This window comes from Geotrypetes seraphini, chromosome 1, assembly GCF_902459505.1.
Source record: "Geotrypetes seraphini chromosome 1, aGeoSer1.1, whole genome shotgun sequence".
Taxonomy (NCBI): Eukaryota; Metazoa; Chordata; class Amphibia; order Gymnophiona; family Dermophiidae; genus Geotrypetes; species Geotrypetes seraphini.
In genome coordinates this window covers 150108663-150133895 of record NC_047084.1, presented here as the reverse complement: position 1 = coordinate 150133895, position 25233 = coordinate 150108663, and the positions used below count along the sequence as shown (strand labels likewise).

The 25233-nt window shown below is 40.9% G+C and overlaps 1 protein-coding gene across 2 annotated transcripts in view; it reads right to left on the bottom strand.

Moving 5' to 3' along the window:
• USP38 (ubiquitin specific peptidase 38) overlaps positions 1 to 25233 on the bottom strand; it is a 167866-nt gene that overhangs the window by 24841 nt on the left and 117792 nt on the right. For both annotated transcript variants that reach the window (XM_033939927.1, XM_033939922.1), the window contains one exon: positions 22667 to 22773. In XM_033939927.1, coding sequence (XP_033795818.1) covers positions 22667 to 22773 — 107 coding nt within the window. The remainder of the gene's footprint in view (positions 1 to 22666; positions 22774 to 25233) is intronic.

Genomic DNA, 25233 nt, shown 5'->3' with positions numbered 1-25233 from the left:
GACCAGCACTTAAAACTGGTCAACTGTTCTCTCCTAAAAAAAAAAGGCATGCTGAAATGCTTCCTTGATGTAAAGGAGTTATTTTGCTAAACATTATTTAAAGGACTTTTTGAAATTAAGAATTTTTTTGCTCTATTACTTGAAGATTAGATATGACAGAAGTTTGCTCATTCAGTGGAGGCACTGAATTTTCTGCAAGCCCATTCTAGGATTGGTTTCTCCATTTGTTTCTGTGGCTATAATTATTTCAGAACACCCATACAGACAGATATTAGATGGTAGAGAGGGAAATTCACACATCCAGGCCACAGAGAATATACCCTATGATAGTAAGTCCTCCTACAGCAAATCCCCCTTGATGGCTGTCTCTCCACTTCATGGAATCTTCCCGAGGCCCAACTCCTCTTCACCCTCCCCCCCCGCCCCCCCCCCCGAGATCAAAGGTGCCAATATGCGGCTCCCCTCCAGATCCTCCCACCCCAATCCTTGTGATTATTACCAGAGGGTCTCATCAGGCTGAAACAATGCCACCTTGATGAGCAGATTCCCCCAACTGACTGCTGAGACCTCTGGCAGTAATACCTTAAGAGGTATTAAAAATCCATAGGCAAAAGGAAAGGATTAGTCCAAAGAGTACTCTCTCTCTCACTCGCCTTCTCTGAAGGTAAATATTACTTCAGTGCTCTCTTAGGTGACAAACATCATTTCTGTGATCTCTATGTATGTGTCCCGTCAGGTTCTCCAAAACCCTAGCTGGGGGCTGCACAAAACTTACTGATTGTGTCCTGATCATTGCTAAACCAAAACCTTTGGACTAAGGCCGATACTGGGCAGACTTGCATGGCCTGTGTTCCGTATTTAGCAATCTGATATAGGGAGGACATTGATGGGGACTCCAGAAACTTGGAACATGAGAATGTTGCTGGGCAGACTTTATGGTAGGCATCCGCAAGTGATGAGATGGTTGGATGGGCTGGAGTTAACTTTGACGACAACGCCAGAAATTGGGACCTAAGGACAGTACTGGGTGGACTTCACAGTTTGTGGCCCAGAAATATTAAAGAAAAAAGGACAATTTAATTATGAATTTATAACTTACTGTTCCACACATTGATTCTGAATTGGTCATTCTTTTTACTTTGCACATTATTGTATCTCAAGAACCATGGGATTGTTTACATATGAAAAGACTAGTTTCAATTTACAAAGGTATCAAAGTAACAGCTTGTAATTCTCTCTCTCTTTGATATAATTGGAGTTCACAAACCTTTTCTCAGCTGTATGACCAGAAGGAGAAGCTGAGCCACTCTGGAATTTACCCCATTGAATTACAGGATCATAATTAAAAAAAACCAAAACAACCACCCTCACAAAGAAGAACCAGAATTTTCCATGCATGTGAAGGGGTAAAACCAGGAGTGGATCAACTTGGTCATGCTGGACAGAGATAATGGTATTCTTACCTATGAGTAGATATTGAGGGAGTTGCACGTTTATTGATAAAGGCATGAACACATTCCTCCTAGTTTCTACACATTTTCGTCAGCTTCCTATGAAGCGTAACAGGCTTATTTTAAAATAGTGACACTAGACTTTACAGTTTGAATAAGCTTACCCTGCTGCATTTTAATATAGTTTAAACTTTTTAATGCCCAACACAGGAATTGTGCTCCACTTGACAGAGACTGGTACCGTTACTCTCCATTGAAGGTAGCAGAGACTAAGACCAGGATGTCTGCAGTTTACAGGTCTTAGTCTCTGGAATAAGTTACCAAGTGAAAGTTAAGGAGCGGAGGAGATTAAGTTTGCCCAGCCACAGCATCCACTATCAACAAAATATCTCAAAAAATGCTGCACTAAGATATTTAAAAGAACCAAAACAAGCAGCAGTGCCAATAGGCCGGACCAGACTCGACTCACCTAACTAAGCCAAAAAATTGCCCCATAAATTTAACGTAAAAACTCAACTACAACGATAATAATTTGTAATACGAACCCTCAGTGTGAAATGGTAAGCTAAAGGAGAAAGCAATCAAGTGCTTAATCAAGGCAGAACAAGAGAGCAAAAAGCTCACTTAATCTCCTACACACCATCATAGGGCTCCTCCCTCCAGCCTCACAATCATGTATTGCTCGACAGCCATTACATTTGGCTGGTTTAGCGTTCCTGAAGAAGGGGCTTTTGTAGCTCTTGAAACCATGCTTGATTGAACCTTTGATGAAGTCTATTATACAATGGAGTAACTTCAAACATCTGAGCGCTAAACGGATGAAAAGGCTCAAGAAGTTAAGTACTTTTTTAACCTGGAATATCGCTACCGTTTACCCACTGCCTTAAATAGAATTTTTCCTTTAAATTGCTCCTTAATCACACTGCTTTATTATTGAAGTTTTTGTTGCACTATTTAAATACATATTATGGTAGCACACAAACGTACCCTATGATGGTGTGCGGTAGTTAAGTGAGCTTTTTGCTCTCTTATTCTGCCTTAAGCGCTTTAGCTGCAACTTCGTTGCTTTTTACGTTAAATTTATGGGGAATTGTTTGGCTTAGTGAGGTAAGTCGGTTCCGGCCTATTGGCTCTGCTGCTTGGGAGTGGCCTTAGTTATCTGGCCAAATGGAGTCTTAGGTCACTACCAGTGCATCCCAGAATGCACCGGGAAGGGGAAGGCTCGCCATTTTGAAGAGGCGGGCCTGTCGGCTGGAGGGAGTAAGCATCCCTCTGGCTGGACTTTCTTCCATAAGTTTATTTGGGGGGGGCACTTAGGGGGGTGCCGAGGAGGCTTGATGTTCATGGGGGTGTTATCGCTTCAGTGGTGGTGGGGGGGAAGATAATGTCAACAAGAGGGAGTGGGCATCCCTCCTGCCAATCATGATGGCAGGGGATTGGTGGCAGGAGGGAGTGGGCATCCCTCCTGCTGATTTCACAGTATATGTCGGGGGGGGGGGGGGGTGTCCCCTGTCATTACCTGCTCAGGTGATTGCTGTAGGGGTATTTCCCCCGATCAACTGAGCTGGCAGGACTCCCTGAAGCCACAGCTTTAGGGAGACCTGCTGGCTCAGCTGATCGGGGATTCCCTTGCTGCGATCAGCTAATGGCAAGGGATCCCTTGATCAGGCAGGTTTGATTCTGTAACTGGTGTTGGTTAGAAAATCAAGGGGAAAGGCGCCTGTCTTTAAGGATGCCGATGTTCAATTCTCAGCTGCTTCTTAGACAGCTGAGACCGGCGTCCTATACAAAATCAGCCCCATATTTAGAGCTTAACAATAGGCATCAGCTTATCCAATTGCCCTGTAGGTGTTTATTATCTTTCAACAAAGGATCACTACACTGCTTTTTGACTTTACACTTGTGCTTTTATTTCTGCTTAAGAATCACATCGATTGTCAGTATTTTTGTCAAGCATTCCACCTACTTTTTGGTCACCAGTACTGTATGTTATTTTATGTATTCTTTAAAATAGTACACCAAATTTTTCTGTGAAGAAATATTTTCTTAGATTGCTCCATAGGCTACACTAGTGCTCATCAATCTTTTTGTGGCTGTGACCCCATGACAGGAGCTCTACCCTTTCACTTGCATTCTATAACACCCCCACCCTCATTCAAGATCTTTTTTCCCCATTTTCTGTGCATTTTTAAATTTTGATGTGAGATTACAGCAGATAAAAGTCAAGTATTTCAAGTTTTTTTTTACATTTTGCTTTTATAATGGCTATAGGTACGTGCATGCCCCTAATGGTCTTAGTTCTTTGACAGATCAAACAGTAGATCACATAAAGGAAACCTCTTACATAAATATTTTTTCAGGGTGGAGAAAAGGAAATAATATTTGAAACTGGAAAAATACTTTTCTAAAAATAATCTACTTTGACGGAAATTTATTTTATGGATGTGGGTGATAGCTGTTTGCACTTCTTGTGGTTAGAAGTACAGATTAGAAAATAGATGTGGACATCTGAAACAAATTTTTATGTACCTTGCTTGTTAAAATAACATGCTATTAAAGTAAGACATTATATTAGTGTTCTCTATTCCCCCATTACCTTGTGGTTCAAGGCGGATTACATAGGAAGTTATCTAGACATTTCCAGAGGTATTACAGAGTGGAGCAGGTTGCTAGAGGGGATTGAAATGATTCTTGCGGTGTTAGTTTGTCTTTAAGGATTTCTTGAATAGAATGCTTTTTATTTCTTTTCTGAAAGTTTTGTAGTCTGGGGTCGTGATCAGTAAATTGGAGAGTTGGTAGTCTAGTTTTGCTGCTTGTGTGGCTAGAAGGCCACCGTACAGTTTTTTTCGTTTGATGTCTCTGACTGGAGGGTACGTGAATGGTGTGTAGGTTCTCCTATGTCTGGTAGTGGTAGTTTGGATTAGGCGGTTGTTCAAGTAGGTTGGGCTGTCTCCAGCAATGGTTTTAAATAGTAGACAGTAGAATCTGAATAGTATTCTTGCTTGTATTGGGAGCCAGTGATTCGAGGTATGCCGCTGTAATGTGATCGTGTTTCCTCATTGAATAGATAAGTCTCAGAGATGTGCTTTGTACTGATTGTAGTTGTTTTATCATGGTTGCAGGGCAGAGGAGATAAGAGGATGTTGTAGTAGTCTAGAAGACCTAGGACTAGGGACTGGATCATGAGCTGGAATTGTTTTCTGTCGAATAATTTTCGAACTTGCCTTAGGTTTCTCATTACTGCGAATGATTTCTGTGTTGTTTTGTTGATTTGTAGCTGCATGGTACAGCATCGGTCTATCATCATTCCCAGAAGTTTTAGAGTGGGTTGAATGGGGTAAGTGAGAGAGTTTATTACTAGGTTTGTTATGGTTGGGGATTTGTTATTTTCGAGGAGTATGAATTTTGTTTTGTCTGGATTCAGTTTCAGTTTGTGATCTTTCATCCATGTTGCGACTGTTTCTAGTGTTCTGTGTAGTGTGGCTGTCATGGAGGGTATTGGTTGGTCAAACGGAAGGAGAATGGTGATGTTGTCTGCATAGGTATAAGAGGTTAATCCTAATTTGTCTAGGCAGGTGCCGAGGGATGCAATGTAGAGGTTGAAGAGTGTTGGGGAAAAGGTGATCCTTGAGGTACGCTGCAGGGGTTGGACCATGGTTCTGATTTTTCTTTGTTTGTCTTTACTCTGTATGTCCTGGATTGTAGGAATCCTTGAAACCATGTGTGTACTTTACCTGTGATTCCTATTGGATCTAGTATTTGTAGTAAGATGTCATGGTCCACCAGGTCAAATGCTGTGGTGAGATCTAGTTGCATAATCAGCATTTTTCTGCCTTTGCTGAGGTGTTGTCTAGCTGTGTCCAGGAGGGATCCTAGTAGTGTCTCTGTGCTGTAATTGGTTCTGAAACCAGACTATGTAGGGTAGAAAGTTGTGGTTTTTCAGGTAGCTGGTGAGGAGTTTAGCTACGAGGCCTTCCATTAGCTTGACATAAAGTGGTATTGAGGCTATGAGTCTGTAGTTGGATGGTTGATCTGTTGCTCCTTTATGGTCTTTTAGGATCGGGGTGACGATGATTTCGCTGAGGTTGCAGGCTGCGTGGCTGTATTTTTTATAGAGTTTGTTAAGGTTGGTTCATTGTATAGTGGAGAAGTGAGACCAGGTTCTGTCTGCTGCAGCTGATTCTTTTTCTGGGTTGGGGGGGGGGCATTGTGATCTCTTCTAGGTGAGTTGGGGTTCCAGTAAAGTTAGTCCTGGCAGTTGTAATTTGGTTTTTAAAGTATTCAGCTAAAAGAGTGGCTGAAGGGGGTGCAGTGTCGTTATTAGCAAGGAAGGGTTTAGTATCTGTGAGTTCTTTTAGTAATTGCAAAAGTTGTCTACATAAGAAGATTACTTTTTTAAAAAAACGGGGTCACTGAACACTTAAGCCAGTCATAGATCTAGCCAAAGTGTGTGTATCCATGCTCCAGAGATACACATGTAACCTAAATTACAAGTCTAACTTTGCATTCCAACCTGACTCCGCAGGTTCACATGTAACTACAGAATAGTGCTTACATGTTCAGTATATCTGGCGTGTACAGACATATGTGTACATATACACACACATTAGCATTCTAAATATCCATGCATGCAATGTTAGAATCTACTTTTTTGTCCCTGTATCCCCTGCCAAAGGAATCTTGTTCAAGGGATCTAGATTACAGTTCTGGACACCTTGCCCTCAAAATCCTGCGCTTCTCAAAGTGCTCATCATCTGATCCTGTGTCCGACTGCCAACCTTCTGCTTTTACAGCATTCTGTGCAGCAAACTTTGGGACGCCGCACCGATCTGGCCCTGGTAGATGATAGTGGTACATAAGAATATATAGTGCTCAAAACACCAGAAAAGATGTGTATGGATCACAATGTTCAAAAACACTAATCCGCTTGATTGTCCAATAAATCGGTATGAAAACTAATGCTATAAAGTCTCTGCATCTATGTCTTAATAACCATGATTAATAAGTGCAAATCTAAATGTGGAACTAAGCATGAATAAAGCAAATTATCCAGATGTCTGATTATCCAAATTGCTTCCATTCTTTATTAAATTTTTGTATCATAATCACTAATAGTTTGGATGCACCTAAACCGTAAAGCCAGCATTGGGGCCCAAGAGGCACCTTCCACTCAGACGCGACCCACATGAAGAATCTAAAAAATGCCAGAACAAAGCTCCATCATAGGAAAACTGCTGTGAACCCAAGCAGCCCCCTCCCCCCCAAAAAAACCAAAACAAAAAACCAACACAGTCCCAGACTCACCGACCTCACACCCCAATACAAGTACCAAATTTTATAATCCCAAACCTGAGCTACTTTTTTCCCCCCCAACAATATTAACTGGCTTTCAATCACTCCCAACCACTATCTTACTACCTCCCCGCGCCCCTCACACCACCTAAATGCTCCAAACCCGCCAAAATTCCTCACAACAGCCTCCACCAATCAACCCCCTTTACCATTCTACTAACCAATCATCCTTCCCCTTGCAATTCCACGCCCCTTTCCAATTCTCTCATCCAAACTGCACACTACCAACCTATCATCCCCCAACCACACTCGCACACTACCTAACCCTCATATCCACACAATCCAAAAAGAATGTCCTGTAGGAGTGTTACATCATTGTTCTTTCAAAGGCTTAAGGCCTGGATAGGCTTGACACCATTTTAATGAATCCATCTTTGCTGAGCCATAAAGAACTTTGATGAATCAGCTCTTTTAAAACAAAGAGTCTATGGAGTTCATCTTGAAAAAGTATATAGAAGCAAGTTATAAGCATGATAGTTACGCCTGTCCTGCTTCATCATCATCTTGACTGGACATGTATTAATCTCGGAAGAAGGTACATGAAGAAGACTGTTCACCCTCCTTAGGTCCCGTCCCTGATTGGGATAATTCCTGATTGGTCAGGTGGTCACCTGATCATGGGAGGTATGTGGAATACAATCAAAAAGTGAGAAGGAGTTGGGGGCTGAAGCCCAAGGGGAGAAGATTTCCTGGATACATTTGGGGAGATATATTTAAGTTAATTATTAATTAAAAAAAAAACAAAAACAAACTACAGTATAAACTATTGGAGTTGCCTTACTTTCCAACATTTGGAGTGGCTAAGTACCACTCTTGTCCATCAAAACAGCTAGCACATTTCTGAATGGCTAGCACATTTCTGGATGGCTAGCACATTTCTGAAAAAGGACTATCAGTTATGTTAAAGGACTGATCTCAGTACTAAGCCACAGTTCGCGGGGGGGGGGGCTTCGGGGGGAGCAATGCTGGTTCTTGGGGGAGAGCAGCGCTGCTGGCCTCAGGGGGGTGGGGGTGGGAACCTATCAAAGCGAGTTTCCATTATTTCCTATGGGGAAACTCGCTTTGATAAACGAGCGTTTTGGATTACGAGCATGCCCCTGGAACGGATTATGCTCGTAATCCAAGGTACCACTGTACTGGTATTTGCCTGCATTTTCTGATACATTTGGGGAGATATATTTAAGTTAATTATTAATTTAAAAAACCCCAAAAACAAACTATATAAACTACTGGAGTTGCCTTACTTTCCAACATTTGGAGTGGCTAAGTATCACTCTTGTCCATCAAAACAGCCTTGGCTTTTAAAAAATATTTATTGCACCATAACGCATTGACAGTCAAGAGTTCATTTAAGTTTTGTTTTGAATGCATTCTCTTTCCATATAGGAATTATCTGGGTTTCTCTCACTCTAATTTGGTGACTGTTTTTGTTTCCACCACTCCACTGGGAGGTTATTCTGGGAAAAATTATTCACAGATATTACTCCTAAGTCTACTATTCTGCAACCAAAATGTCTTCTAGTTCTATCACTTCCCCAACTTAGGAAAAAGGTTTCTTTATATATTAATACCTTTCAGATTATGGTTTATTGTTTTTATTTATATCCCGCTTTATACAAAGTGAGTTCCAAACACACATAAATAATAAAATACACAAATACATACACTAAAAATGCCTAACCATACAAATACAATACCATATTAATGAATATCAAAAATCAAGTCTTCATATCATCTTGTAAACTGATAGCCCCATGACACTTTTCCCACCACAAACCTCTTGGTAACAAAATGTACAAACAAGCCAGAAAAAAAAATTCATTTTCATCTTCCTCAGCCATCATATTTCATTTGGAAGAACAAATGGTGTTTTAACAGACGTTTAAACATGCTCAAGCTCAAGATTTCATGGGGACATCAGGAAATACTTCTTCACCAAAAGGGTAATTGATCGATGGAATGGTTTTCCACGTCAGGTGGTCGAGTCCAGTACCATGCTCGACTTCAAGGGACGATGGGACAGATAGGTGGGGTCGCTCCAGAGGAATGCTTAAAAGATGGTTTCTCGAAGGAGAGAGGGTTCTTGAGTGGGCAGACTTGTTGGGCCGTCGGCTCTTTTCTGCTGTCATACTCTATGTTTCTATATCCCGGAAGCTTGTTCCATTCTGCTGGACCCACGCATGATTAGGCCACAGCCTTCATTGTTTGCATTCTCACCTCTTTTCTAGTTGGTATGAATAGATCTCCGTTTCCAACAGAACGTAACTTTCAGAGCGAGTCCTGGAATGAAATTGCTTCTGCCATATATCGTGATGACCATTCATGTATCATAAAGTAAGTTAACACCAACAATTTGTACCTCCCTCTATATTCCACTTTGAGCTAGTACAATATAATATAAAACTCTGATACATGCTCACATCTGGACAACCTAAACAATATACGGATAATGGAATTCTGCATAACCTGTGGCACTTTCAGCACAGTGGAGGGAATACTATGTTACAATAATCCAAGCTGGATAATACAATTGTCTGGAGGACCAGTTTATAGTCACTCCCAGATATTGATAAAGACTACTTACAAGTCGCAACTTGAAGTAAATATTCCTTGTCAACATCTGTATGTGCTTTTTAAATGATAACTGAGAATTGAGAATCACCCCAAGATACCAAATTTATGTGGACAAATGCAAGAAAGTATCTAATATTTGAACAGGGGCCAAAGTGATCTCAGTCATGTTTCTAGATAAAAGCATCACTTTTGTTTTCTCTATGTTAAACCTCAATCTGCTCACATCCATCCAGTCTTTTATATCACTTAGCCTCCTATTTGCCACTTCCATTGTATCCTCTTTAGAAAAGAAAAACTAAATGTCATCGGCGTATAACCTATAACACACCCCAAGATCATTCAACAGTGATATTTAAACATCGGTTATCTTCTCTCTCCTATTCCTCCTTTTCTCTAGGGTATACATATTCTGTTTTTTCAGTCTCTACTCATATGTCTTTTGCCTTTTTCTGAATCACTTCAAGTCTTTTTATACCCTTAGTGAGATACAATCCAAAACTGAATATAATAATCCAAGTGGAAACTCACCAATGACTTGTACAGTGTCATTAACATTTCCTTTCTTCTGCTGGTTATGCCTCTGTTTATGCCGACTAGCATACCTTCTTCCTGTGGCAACAGCTCTGTCATAATGGTTCACCACCTTGAGATCACCAGGCACTATCACCCCTAGTGCCTCTCCTGGACTGTGGATATCAACCTCTTGCCTCTCTTGGATTTCACTCACCAAGTACATCACTCTGCACTTCTTTGCTTTTAATTGCCAAACACTAGACCGTTCTTCTAATTTTTGTAGATCACTTCTCATATTGTCCACTTCCTCCGAGGTGTCCACTTGTTTGCAAAGCTTTTTCTCATCCATAAAAAGACAACATTTTCCTTCTAACCCTTCAGCAATATTACTCAAATATACTGAATAGAATCAGCTCCAGAATGGATTCTTGGAGCATTCAACTATTTACTCACTACTCACCTTTATTTCCTCTGAGCAAATCCCATTTACCACCACCTTCTGTCATTTGTCAGACAGTTTCTAATCCACTTTATTTCCCATCTTCAGCCCACTCAGTATCATCATGAAGCATCTATGGAGGAACTGTGTTAGCAGCTTTGCTCAGATCCAAGTAAAATACATTTAGTGCTTGTCCCTGATTCACCCAAAGAAATTAGATTCTTTTGGTAAAAACATGTTACCTTGGATCTTGGAACCCATTGGATTCCCGTTAGTTCACTCTTTTCCTTTAGAAACACCTCCATTAGTTTTCCTACCACCGAAGTGAGGCTTATTGGCCTTTAGTTTCCCACTTCTCTGTCACTATTTTTGTGACGAGGGACCACATCTGCTTTTTTCCAATGAAATGGAACCTCTCCCATCTCCAAGGAATACCTAAAGAACCCATTATAACCTCTCCAAGCTCCCTTAATATCCTGGGATGGTCCCATGGCTTTATGCTCTTTCCATTTTTCAAAATCACTTTCTTCTGTGAATGGTGCAATATCTACTCTATTTCCATATATACCATTGTCAACTGACCAAGGACCTTCTTCAAAAACCCCATACCAGCATTTTCTTCTGTAAACAGAGAACAGAAATATTTGTTTAGCATGCTCAGTTTTCCCCTCATCACTCTCCCACACAGTGATTTTCAGTGTCTTTCAGTCTTACAATTCCATTTCTAGCCTTCTTCCTTTCACCATTATATCTGAAAAAAATCTTGTTACCTCTTTTTATATCTCTAGCCATCTTTTCTTCTGCTTGGGCTTTTGTCAGCCATATTTTGCAACTCCACATTGCCCTTTTTGATACCTAAAATGACAGTTGTGCTATCAGAGAAGTATCCGAAATAGACAACATGTTAAATCCAATAAACTAATTGACTACTAATTTGCCTTTTGAAAACAAAAATAATATATTTTCTTGTGTCTAATCTTCTGTACTTTTAACCACCATTCACTCCAAATCAAATACTACATTCCAAAAAACTATTCTAATTATACTAATGTAAGACTACAATGCATAAAATTATATCAGATTTCTCAAATTTTGTGGTGTTACAGTGGAAAAAAACACAAAGATTACTTCCAAATTTTTAAAAAATGTACAGAACACAGGCCTCTTTTAACAGAAGAGATGATCTGGAATGAGGGATCACAGAATGAAGGAGTAATGGTAAAGATTTTTTATTTTTACAAAAAGTGTGGTTATACTAGCATTCCTAAGAATGCTTAGAGAATATACAGTATATACCTGTTGATCAAAAAATGGAATGATTGCTTAAAATATTGTGGAATCGCTCATATTGAAAAAAATAATTACATGTGTAAAGTCAAAAAAATATATGAGGGGCATTCAATAATTTATCTACCTGAGTATGAAAGAAAGTAGCAAGCGTGTTGAAACATGTCTGTGCATGTTGTGACATGTCTCAAGGTTACTCATGCACAGCAGTAGCTCAGTTCAAGTCTAATATTCTAAGAGACAGGATGTCAGGAGAGTTCTCATATGAATCAAGTAAGAAACTGCTAGATTTGGAGTACTGTTCAGTGATAAAATTTCTCACAAAAGAAGAGAAAAAGCCAAAGGAAACCCATGAAAGCATGACTGCAGTTTATGGTGAGTCTGTCCCCATCATCCTACAAAGTAAAAATTTGGAGCAAGCAGTTTAAGTGGGGTAGAGATAAATTATTGAATACCCCCTCGTAAAATAGATTGAAAAGTACCGTACTTTACTTTTTGGGCACAATGAAGTAAATGGAGCAACTTCTGGCACCCAGTTCTTCTTTGAGAACCACACTACACTATTGAGCTTTATCAGGTTTTCAAGAGTTGCCCAAACTCTGCCATTTCTGCAGAAGTATGGCATGTTGAAAGTATAATAGCAGCTGCAAGGGGGCAAGAAAACTCTAGTCTGTAACCCTGCTTGTCCATGTCGAGAACCTTCTGATCCAACTTGATAAACTGAGAAAGATGCCCTCTTAACAGATCTACTGAGGAATGGACCCAAAAACCATATTGAGCTGCTCTGGAGGAACCTGGAGCCAGTAGCGTAGCCAGACCAAGTATTTTGGATAGGCCCACAATTAACTTGTATGGATTCTTCCACACACCCCCCCTCCTGAAGATATTAAACAAAAAAAAGTTTTAACACCCATCCAGCATCTCTCCCTTCTCCTTCACGGTGTCCCAGCATCTGCCCTCCTATCTCTCAAGCTTGTTCTTCAATATAACTTATATGAATCCCCGGAGACTGCAGAGATTCAGTTTTGCTGTCAGCACCAATCCTGAAGATTTCCTTCTGCCATGACCCATCAAACAGGAAGTGAAATCATCAAGGGCAAGATACGGCAGAGGAAAGCCTTTGGGGCTGGTGCTATCAGCAAAAATAAATTGCTGCAGGCGCAGGGAAACGGATGAGAGACAGGAGGCCAGATTCAGGGTTGCTGCATAGGACAGATGGAAGTGTGGTGCCGCTGCTGGGTGGGCCTGAGCCAAAAAAGGATGGCACTAAGCCTACCCAGGCTAACCCATAGCTATACCACTAACTTTTAATCACTTCAAAAATAAAACTGGGGTGAAATTGAAAATGTTGAAAAACACTCAACAGACCCAGATTGTAAAACTACATTGCCAGAAATTTAGATATTTATTTATTTCTTCCATTTGTGCGTTGCACATACCTATACAAGCTCTAGGCGACATTACAAAGGAAGGGGTTAGAAGAGGGTAGGGAGGACTATGGAGGGCAGGAAGGAGTGGAGAAGAGAGAAGCATGTATTGTAGAATATTTCATAGAAATTCCTAACTTTACAGATAGGAGCACCATCTATGTAAATGATATCTAAATGAATTTAAGTAATATGTAAAACGGAATAGGCAGATAATGAGCAACTCAAGGACTTGGGAGAGAAACTGATTTGGGCTTTAAGGAAGAAGATGTAAGAGATCTACATTAACAGTTAATTATTTTCAAGGGTGATGATGTGGAGGAACTGAAAAAAAATCTTGGTGAATCTGGAAGATGTACTAAGCCAAACTGACAAATTAAAAAGTGATAAAATTATGTGGATTGGATGGTATACATCCCAGGGTACTGAAAGAACTCAAGGAATAAAACAAGGAAAATAAAGCCACAAACTCAAATAGATAAAGTAAGGAGTGGAATTGTCCTAATCAGATTGGTGACCACAAATTATTAAAAAATGTCCTTTTACTGAAAGAACTCAAACATGAAATTGCTGACCTGCTGTTAATGATCTGTAACCTGTCGCTGTTGATGTAGTGTATCTAGATTTTCAGAAAGCTTTTGACAAAGTTCCTCATGAGAGGATCCTAAGAAAATTAAAGAGTCTTGAGATAGGAGGAATGTTCAGTTGTGGATTAGGGATTGTTATCGGATAGAAAACAGGAGGTAAAGTTAGATGGCCATTTTTTTTTTCAATGGAGGAGGGTAAATAGTGGAGTGCAACAGGGATCTCTACTAGGATTGGTGCTATTTCACTTATTTATAAATAATCTGGAAATTGAAAAAGTAAATAAGGTGATTAAATGTGCAAACTAAACTGTTCAAAGTTGATAAAATGCATGCAGATTGTGAAAAATTGCAGGCAGATCTTAGGAAATTGGAAGACTGGGCATCCAAATAGCAGATGAAATTTAATATCGCCAAATGTAAAGTGGGATGTTGGGAAGTGCAAAGTAGCACATTGAGAAGAATAACCCATCACAGTTACCAGATATTAGAGTCCACCTTGGGGGTCAGCGTCCCCAAAAAGATCTGGGTGTCATTGTAGACAATACGCTGAAATCTTCTACCCAATGTGCGGCAGTGGCTAAAAAATAAAACAAGATTTTAGGAATTATTAAAAAAAGGGATGGTTAAGAAGACTGTTATAATGCCTCTGTATCGCTCCATGGTGGGACCTCACCTTGACTACTGCATTCAATTCTAGTTGCCTTATCTCAGAAAAGATATAGTGGAACTAGAAAAGGTTCAAAGATATAGTAGATGACAGCAGATAAAGACCTGAATGGTCCATCTAGTCTGCCCAATCTGATTCAATTTAAAAATTTGTTGGGGGGGGGGGGGGTTTCCCCTCCTTCTTCTCCTTAGCTATTTCTGGGCAAGAATCTAAAGCCTTGCCCGGTACTGTTCTTAGGTTCCAACTACCGAAGTCTCCGTCAAAGCTCAATCCAGTCCATCTACACTCTCCCAGCCATTGAAGCCCTCCCCAGACCATCCTCCCCCAAACGGCCATATATAGACACAGACTGTGCAAGTCTGCCCAGTACTGGCCTTATTTTTCAATATTTACTATTATTTTTTTATTCTAGATCCTCTGTGTTCATCCCATGCTTCTTTGAACTCCGTCACCGTTTTCTTCTCCACCACCTCTCTCGGGAGCGCATTCCAGGCATCCACCACCCTCTCCCTAAAGAAAAATTTTCTTACATTGCTCTTGAGTCTCCCACCCTCAACCTCAAATTATGTTCTCTGGTTTTATCATTTTCCTTTCTCTGGAAAAGATTTTGTTCTATGTTAATACCCTTCAAGTACTTAAACATCTGAATCATATCTCCCCTGTCCCTCCTTTCCTCTAGGGTATACATATTCAGGGCTTCCAGTCTCTTCTCATAAATCTTTTGTCACAAACCTCCTATCATTTTCGTTGCCCTCCTCTGGACCACTTCAAGCCTTTTTGTGTCCTTCGCCAGATACGGTCTCCAAAACTGAACATACTACTCCAAGTGGGGCCTCACCAACGACTTGTACAGGGGCATCAACACCTTCGTTATTGTACTGGTTATACCTCTATTTATACAGCCCAGCATCCTTCTGGCAGCAGCCACTGCCTTGTCGCACTGTTTTTTCGCCTTTACATCTTCAGACACTATAACCCCAAAGTCCCTCTCCCCGTCCGTGCATATCAGCTTCTCTCCTCCTAGCATATACGGTTCCTTCCTATTATTAATCCCCAAATGCATTACTCTGCATTTCTTTGCATTGAATTTTAGTTGCCAAATTTTAGACCATTCCTCTAACTTTTGTAGATCCTTTTTCATGTTTTCCACTCCCTCCTCGGTGTCTACTCTATTACAAATCTTGGTATCATCAGCAAAAAGGCAAACTTTTCCTTCTAATCCTTCAGCAATATAACTCACAAATATATTGAACAAGATCAGCCCCAGCACTGAAACCTGAGGGACTCCACTACTCACCTTTCCTTCCTCCGAGCGACTTCCATTAACCACCACCCTCTGGTGTCTGTCCGTCAACCAGTTTCTAATCCAGTTCTCCACCTTGGGTCCTAACTTCAGCCCTTCAAATTTGTTCAAGAGCCTCTTATAAGGAACCATGTCAAAGGCTTTGCTGAAATTTAAGTAAACTGTATCTAGCATATGTCCTCGAACCAGTTCTCTGGTCACCCAATCAAAAAATTCAATCAGGTTTGTTTGGCACGATTTACCTTTAGTAAAGCCATGTTGCCTCGGATCCTGTAAGCCATTAGATTCTAGGAAGTTCACTATCCTTTCTTTCAGCAACACTTCCATTATTTTTCCAACAATCAAAGTGAGGCTTACTGGCCTGCAGTTTCCCGCTTCATCGCTGTGACCACTTTTGTGAATAGGACCACATCCGCTCTTCTCCAGTCCCCAAAAACCACTCCCGTCTCCAGAGATTTGTTGAACAAGTCTTTAATAGGACCCGCCAGAATCTCTCTGAGCTCCCTCAGTATCCTGGGATGGATCCCATCCGGTTCCATCGCTTTGTCCACCTTCAGTTTTTTAAGTTGTTCAAAAACACTTTCCTCTGTGAACGGCGCAGAATCTACTCCATTTTCTTGTGTAACTTTGCCAGACAATTGCAGTCCTTCTCCAGAGCAGAAGTATTTGTTCAGCATGTTTGCTTTTTCCTCATCACTTTTCACATATCGGTTCCTAGCATCTTTTAGTTTAGCAATTCCATTTTTCATCTTCTTTCTTTCACTGATATATCTGAAAAAAATTTTGTCTCCCTTTTCTTACATTTTTAGCCATTTCCTCTTCTACCTGCACTTTCGCCAGGCGTATCTCCCTCTTGGCTTCTTTCAGATTTACCTGGTAGTCTTTTCTATACTATTCTTCTTGGTTTTTTTAAATATTTCAGGAACGCCAACTCTTTTGCCTTTATTTTCTCCGCCACTAGTTTAGAGAACCATGCCGGTTTCCTTTTTCTCTTGTTTTTATTTATTTTCTTTACATAAAGTTCCGTAGCCATTTTTACAGCTCCTTTCAGCTTAGAACATTGTTTTTCCACTTTTCTTATGTCCTCCCATCCTAACAGCTGTTTCTTCAGGTACTCTCCCATTTTATTAAAGTCTGTACATTTGAAATCTAGGACTTTTAGCATCTTACGGCCGCCCTCCACTTTAGCCATTATAACAAAACAAACCGTTTGATGATCGCTACACTTCCCAGGTAAGCACCCACTCATACATTAGATATACTCTTTCCATTTGTGAGGACCAGATCCAATATCACTTTTCCCTTGTGGGTTTCATCACCATTTGTCTGAGAAGAGCCTCTTGAAAGGCATCCACAATCTCCCTACTTCTTTACGATTCCACAGACGGAACTTTCTAGTCTGCATCCGGCAGGTTGAAATCTCCCAACAGCAGCATCTCCTCTTTCTTTCCAAACTTTTGGATATCCACAAATCAGATCTTTATCAATTTGCTGCGATTGAGTCGGAGGTCTGTAGACTACACCCACATAGACAGATGTTCCATCTTCTCTTTTCAGAGCGATCCATATCACTTCTTCCTTTCCCCAGGTCCCTTGCATTTCAATCCTTACATAGAGAGATACTCCTTCACCTTTTTGATTATCTTTGTCCTTTCTAAAAAGATTATATCTTGGTATGTTTGCATCCCATCCATGGGAATCACTGAACCACGTCTCTGTGATAGCAACAATATCCAGGTCTCCCTCTAACATCAGGGCTTGCAGATCATAAACTTTATTGCTTAGATTGTGAGCATTTATGGTCATCGCATTCCAGCTATTTTTCAGCGGTAATCTTTTTTGTATAGTTTTTTGTTTCGTTTCACTTCCCGTTGCAATGCTAAGAAGTAAGTTGCTAATATTGTTTGTGTTGCAATCTTTACTACCATCATATCTTGCCTTTTGCTGGGGGGTGATCAATATAATTGTCCTTCATACATACGCCACTCCTACCTTCTAGTTTAAATGCCTAGAAGCATATTGCCTAAATTTCTCTGCATGGTTTCTTTTTCCAGCTGTAGTAATATGTAGCCCATCAGTACAATATAGCTTCTTGTCCTTCCATGTATTTCCCCATCCTCTTATGTACCTAAAGCTTTCTTGATGACACCAGGCTTTGAGCCACCTATTGAAGTCCTCTATGTTTTTAACTCCTATGGCTCTACAAACCTTGAAGCCAGCTGCAGGAGCATCCTACACTGCTTCAATGAGGGCAGAATGCAGAGAGAAAACCTTTTCTAATACCCTGTAGATGGGATCCCCCACTGGGGTCACTTTCTGAAGCAGTGTCTCTAGGGTTGTCTCCGTCTCTCACTGGGATCTCTCCTTCCTCAAGAGGATACACTAAAGAGAAGATCTAGCCCCATCTGCAATGCTGCACTTTGACCTAATACCCGGGGCCAGTGACTGGGAGCCTAGTCCTCATGAGCCTGCATCCTGAATTATATATATAGCTGCGGCTGCTTCCATTGCCTCTACAGGGGCAAAAACACTGCCTGATAGTGAATGTGTCCTTTAAGAGGACTTTAAATTTAAAAAATCTCTGTACAGGTCCAGAATAAAATTACAGGGAGAAGATTTCCTCACGCCTAGGGGTCCAAGATCACTCCTTGATCTAGCTGATGCTCCCCTTGGTTGTCCCAAGAAGCTACCTAAAGACTTTCCACAGCTACAATAGTACTCATGGCCAACAGTTCCCTCTGAGATAGAAAGCAACAAAATGGCAGTAAAATTTTTCCTCTGGGGAATGGAAGTCTGACAGAAGAAACAGGGAGGTTCAGATTAATGGACAAAGTCCTTTCATTTAAAGTCAAGCTCAGCCCTGCAAAATTTTCTCTGCACTTTGAGCACCCTGTAGAACCCTTCCCCCTAGCAATCACCACACTGCTCAGTGTTGCTCCTATGTCTGCCATAGCAGGAGCAGTACTTGGTTTTATCTGCTGGGGCTTCCATCACTCTAGAGATCTTAAGCCACCAGCTCTGCTAACCACCTGCTCTTAACTATGGTACATGCTGTTCCAACGCTGCTGAAAATATGACTCAAAATCAACCTGCTTGAGATGAGGCTTCTGTCTGATCAATATAATCACTGAGCCCTGCAATCACCAGCAACCTGCCAGGATTTCAGGTCTCTCTTGGCTGCTGGGATTTTTTTTTTTTTTTTAAACTGGAGAAGGAAGGGTATTGGTAAAGTACAAAATACTGTAGCAATGGTGGTGGTGGGTGGACCTCGGATTCTCCGAGTACCCATGAAGTGGACCAGCAGCTTCAGCCTAAGCAGGGATTGTCTCTTATATGATTAAATGTACAGCACTACATATTTCTGGCAGCGCTACAGAAATAAGTATGAGTAGTAGCCCACCATGCATAACTAGCTACTAGTTAATTCAATGGGGCCAGGAGCCAGTTTAGGAGTTGCCACCATCATCTGCTGAGACAGAGATATTTTGAGGTGTCTAACCCATTTATGCCAGAAATACAATTTGGTGCTTTTAGGCGTCTCAATATGCAAAATTCACATCAAAGGTAGGCACTGCAAATGTAGGTCTTGAAAACCCTGGCCTAAATTTCTGGTGCTTACCTATTCCAGAGGCGCGATTCTCTAAATGGCACCATCACATGACGGACACATGATCAGTGGCCGCTTTTAAAGTGGCCACCGACCATGGCGCTGTTTAGAGAATCCAGACCTCTGTGTTTTTGTCTTTAAGTCATTAGATGGGGAACTGCCCTCACATTTGTATACTTATTTTCAATGGTTGCAGGGAACGAGAAGACAGAAGTTTTTATTAAGCTTTCCTTCTACCAGATCTGTAAGATTGTACCAGTTTCACAATAACAGTTTATCTTATCAGGTAGCATCCATATGGAATTCTCCTCCACTCTCTTTGAGATAAGAATCTAGTTTTCCTGTGTTTTGTAAACTGCTAAAAATGTATATATATATTTGGGAAATTTGTGCTGTGAATAGTTTGATATGGATCTGATGGAGTTCCTGATGGCTGTTCTTTCTTTTGTTAACCGTTTTTTGAACTCTAGCTGGTATTATGCAGTCTATAAATTTCCTTTAATGAAATGCAAATAAAGGGGTCCATGGTTGTGGACAGTTGAACTCTAGCTGGTATTATGCAGTCTATAAATTTCCTTTAATGAAATGCAAATAAAGGGGTCCATGGTTGTGGACAGTGGAACAGAGAAAAATACTAACTATTCAAATGTCTGAACTATTTACCGTATTTTCACCCATGTACTGCGCACCCGTGTAAAACGCGCACACGGGTATAGCGCGCGGGGAACACAAATTTATGTAAAAAAAATTTAATATAGCGCGCACATGTGTATACCACGCATGCTAAAACCTCCTCCCGCCTACTCCGAACCGGCATCCTCCCCCCCCCACTCGCTTACCCGCGTTTTGCAACTTTTTTTTTTCAATCCGATCGGCATCCTCCCCCCCCGCTCACGTCACACCCCTCCCCCGTGATCCTACATCCCCCCCAGCACCGCAAAACATCTCTTACCCGATTGGGCACCGGCACCAGCACCAATGCACAGGACGTACCAGTGCCAGTGCCCGAACATCCTCCCTCGTTGGTTTGGGCTGGGCAGTGCGGGAGAGATCCTCCTTCTTCCTGCGCCGTGCTGGACTAGGCTTTGAGCATTTGCGCATGCTCAAAGCCTTCTGGTCTCGCTCTCTCCCAAACCAACGAGGGAGGATCTTCATGCACTGGCACGTCCTGTGCATTGGTGCTGGTGCCCAATCGGGTAAGAGATGTTTTGCGGTGCTGGGGGGGATGTAGGATCGCGGGGGTGACGCCGGTACGCAGGGGGGATGCCAATCGGATTGAAAAAAAAAAAGTTATAAAACGCGCTCACACGTATAACGCGCACAGTTATGCACGGTTTGTAAAATCGTGTATAACGCGCGCGTTATATGCGTGAAAATACGGTACTCCCTTTGAAGCACCCTTTTCTTCTTTTTTTTTTATTTATAGTTTTATTGATAATATGCATAACACTGAATAGTATAACAGCAGCATAAACACCCAAAAGGGCATTCCTTCAACACACCTCCATCATTACACTTAGTTTACCTCAAGACTTCTCATCCCACTCCCCCCTTCCTTCCTCCCTCCCATCCTCATAGCATATGATAATGTTTCCAATCTATAAAGTTCTGCCATTTGCGAGCAAAACTCCCCATTCTGTGGTGTTATAGAACAGTCAATTTATACACTGTGTACCAATCCTCCAGTTTTTGCACAACCAAATCTCTAGCAAGTGCCACTGGTAGCTGTCAGGCAGCTGCCAACAGTACTCTAGCTGCAGTAAATAGTATTTTCCAGAAGGCCACCTCTCCCTTAGACATATCTATTTCATATTGATGCAAAAAGACAAATTCCATTTTAGGTTCCACACGCTTCCCCATAATCTGAGAAAATATTTCAAATACCTTATCCCAGAACTCCTAAACAATCACAAAACTCCACCACATATGAATATATGTCACCTTCCCCCCACATTCCCTCCAGCACTGATCCAGTCTATCACCCCTTCATCCTTGCTAATCTCACGGGGATGTAGTACCAACGTAAGAGGGTTTTATACTTGTTCTCTACCATAAGAGTTGCCATACCCATGGATTTAGTGGCTCCAGGCCTGTTCCCATTCAAGCTGGGTCAGGGACCATCCTATAACAGTCTCCCAAGCCTTCATATAGGCCAGAGGTTCATCTTGTCTTGTTGTCAGACATTTATAGAAAGCCAAAATACACTCCCCTTAAAAAGTGAGGGACCCAATAATGCTTCAAAGGTTGTCTTCCCCACCTCTAACCAAGGCATAAACCGTGCACAAGGTCACTCCAGCATCTGTAATTCCAAGAAAAGGATCTCTGCAGGACAAAGCCTGAAGTTCCGACACTCTCCGGGCAGAAGTGATTGCCACCCAAAACATCATCTTGATGGTAAGGTCCATCATGGAAGCCTGGTCCAGAGGCTTATAGGGTGGCCTCGCTAATGCAGCCGTTCAAAAGCCAACTTGTTGGAAGCTTCTGAATGGTCACATTGTCGACGAGATATAACAGTTTGAGTACAAAGTTTGAACTGTGCTTCCATAACAGATACATCTTTATTTGGTTGGTGCTGGGAGATAAACTGTTTGCGATACCAGTTCTTAAGTTATTAGGTCTACTGATTCCTTGAAGAAGCTCTGGGCGAAACAGGTCCCATTGGAATCAGAATTCTCCAACCAAAAGCTAAGTCTCATTAATTTTTTGATTTTGAGAAACGATCATGTCCAGCCATTTTATAATGTGTAAAAAGGTTTTTTTTTTATGACCAGTGATTACAAGGATGACCCATTCACTTGATCAGCTTTGGCTGTCTGACATGATTAGAAGAGTGTATGAGGTATTTTTCCCTCTTTTTGAAAATTTTTAGCCAGGATACATAGTTATCTATTATAAGTGAATGGTGTTGATCATTTTATAGAAGTACTCAATTGCTATTGATTGATTACAACTCTACTTTTGATGTTTATCTGTTGATAGTTGCTTGTAGAGTGTTTGTGTTCATTTTCTATTTATAAGCAGCCAAGGATATCAAGCGTCCCTTCAGTGTGGCATTAGCCCCTCCCAGACTGCCCGCAGAGATGCCTCCCTCCCACACTGATATCCAGATAATCCATCCCCGGATCCTCCAAAAAGCTATCATTCAACCTCCAGTATTTTTGTCCTGGATCCTCATACAATGCCTCCAGTGACAGCCATACTGGAGCACAACCCTTTCAACATTCATATTGCTAAAACTTTGTACAAAAAACAATACTGATCCAGAGGAGAATGTTATGGGAAATTAAATTCAAACAAAAATGATTTAAATTTATTTTTCACTAAATTACCAGAGCTGCAGAATTTCAGACAAACTCTTCTGCCTTAGAGCTTGTTGATGGGTTATCAAAAAGGTGGTGGGGAGGGTGGGGGGGGGGGAGAAACAAAAGAAAAATCCAAACTGTGTTCATCCATGATTACCTGTCTAGTAAAAACCTGAGGTATTCAGAGCAGTCCTGCTGGGATCTAGGAGTGAACCATGGTGGTCTGGAAGCATCAAAGAAAATCTGAGGAGCATAAGCCTCCCTCTGTTGGTAAAAAGTGATAAAAATCAGCTACACAGCTATCCAGTATAGTTCACTAAAGGCATTACAGCTGGTGCAACTTAGGTATGCACAAAAGGAAAAAAAATTATGTTCTTTCCTGGTTTGTTCAGGATTTGCTATCAATTTTTTGGACTTTTCCTGTTTGATTCATATATTAATTTAATAAAACTTTCTCACACAGGCTAGAACTTTTTAAATGTGCACATTAAATCAATTTAGCATGCACTAAAGCAGTAATGAGTCAAATACTTGATAATGACTGCAATTGTTGGGTGGGGGGGAAAGGGTTATAATTTCTACTTTAATGGATTATATGTATAAGAATGTCAAGTGCTGTATATTTTTTTAGTAATGTAATGTTTTAATATTAATCACTTGTTTGACCGTTTTAAAATGAATAAAGAAAAAAAAAAAAAAAAAAAGAAAAAGATAATGACTGCATATCCCTACTGCAGCCTGACTAGTAATGGGCACCAAATTGCATAACCATATATCACCAACAGTGTATTTGTTGAACCAGCTACGGTTTGAGTGGCACTTCAGATTAAAGGCTGCGATGATAAAGTGGACTGAAGAGATGGACTGGTGGTTAGAGATGCTGCCTTAGCACCCTGAGGTTGCCAGTTTGATCTCCTTGTGGCCCTGGGCAAATCACGCATTGCCCCAGGTACCGCAGTTAGATTGCGAGTCTGTCAGGACAGATGGGGGAAAAATACTTAAAGAGTACCTGATTACTATTCAATGTATTGTAAACCGCTTTGGGGTGAATCTCTTCATGAAAAGCGCAGTTAATGAATCTAAATAAATAAATGCACTGCATTCAACATCAACATTATCTTTCTAACTATAAGACAGAAAGCGGAATCGGGGATTACTACATCTACAAATTCCTTCTTTAAGGAATGCATAAATTGTGCATTGTTGACAGCCAAGGCTAGATTATGAAATTTGTTGCCAGCTCCAAAGTCTTTAGAATTTAACTACTGACTTTGTCTAAAAATGAATTTTTGTCAGGCATTTAAAGTACATGGAACTGGAAGGTCATGATGAAACAGTATTTGACAGCTCCAGTTTACTACACTGGGGTTTGTTAGGATGCGTTATGCCACGAATGATGTAAGACTTGTCCTTGACACAAGGTACGATTTTATTAGTTAGAAAGGCAATAGGATTTGATATACTGCCTTTCTGTAGTTACAATCAAAACAGTTTACATATTATATATAAGTAATGGAGGGTTAAGTGCCCAGAGTCACAAAGAGCTGCAGTGGGAACTGAACCCAGTTCCACAGGTTCTCAGGCCACTACGCTAACCACTAGGCTACTCCATTTTTTAATGGTATCTGTAGACTAGCATGTCCCAAATCGGTCCTGGAGTATCCCTTTGCCAGTTAGGTTATCAGGATATGCACAATGAATATGCATGGAACTGATTTGCATATACTGCCTCCATTATATGCAAATTTCTTTTATGCATATTTATTGTAGAAATCCTGCTAACCTAACTGGCAAGGCAGTACTGCGGGATTACCTTGGGAAACACTGCTGTAGAAGACCGGTAACAATCAGATGGATATATAAATAAATACTTTTCATAGAGCTGGAACATTATTGAAGCAAGTTTTAGAGTACAAAAGGTTTACATTAAAAAGACTTTAAAAACGTATTTAAGACAAAATAAATTGCTATGGGAACACAAGATAAAAGGATTAAAAGCATATTTGTCCTGTTAGACTAAATCAGATCCTAAGAGAAACTACTGTCAGGACACAGTGGCAAAACACACACACACACACAAATTTAATCTAACAAGTAGAGAATGACACGGTGACAAAATTCGTCACCGTTCCCGTCCCCGCGGATAACCGCGGGAAACCATCTTCATGTCATTCTTTAAGGAGAGAGGGAAGAATCAGAGTATGAATGGCCACAACCACTGACCCGCAAGCTTTGCTTTGAAGAATGCTGAGATTGAGCAGCAACATTCCAGAGCTGAGATTGTGATGTCATAATGCCTCATTCCACCAGTGCCTAAGAGCCAATCACATCAGTGATGTCACAATGGCTTCATTATCCTTGGCTCCCATAAGAATCAGAGTATGAATGGCCACAACCACTGACCCTCAAGCTTTGCTTTGAAGAATGCTGGTGTAGAAGGATTGAGGTTGAAATAGACACTAGAAAATGACAATCTCTGGTATCCAGAGCAGATATTGTGATGTCATAATGCCTCATTCCACCAGTGCCTAAGAGCCAATCACATCAGTGATGTCACAATGGCTTCATTATCCTTGGCTCTCATAAGAATCAGAGTATGAATGGCCACAACCTCTGACCCACAAGCTTTGCTTTGAAGAATGCTGGTGTAGAAGGACTGAGGTTGAAATAGACACTAGAAAATGAGATGGGATTATTTCCCGCGGTTATCCGCGGGGACAGGAA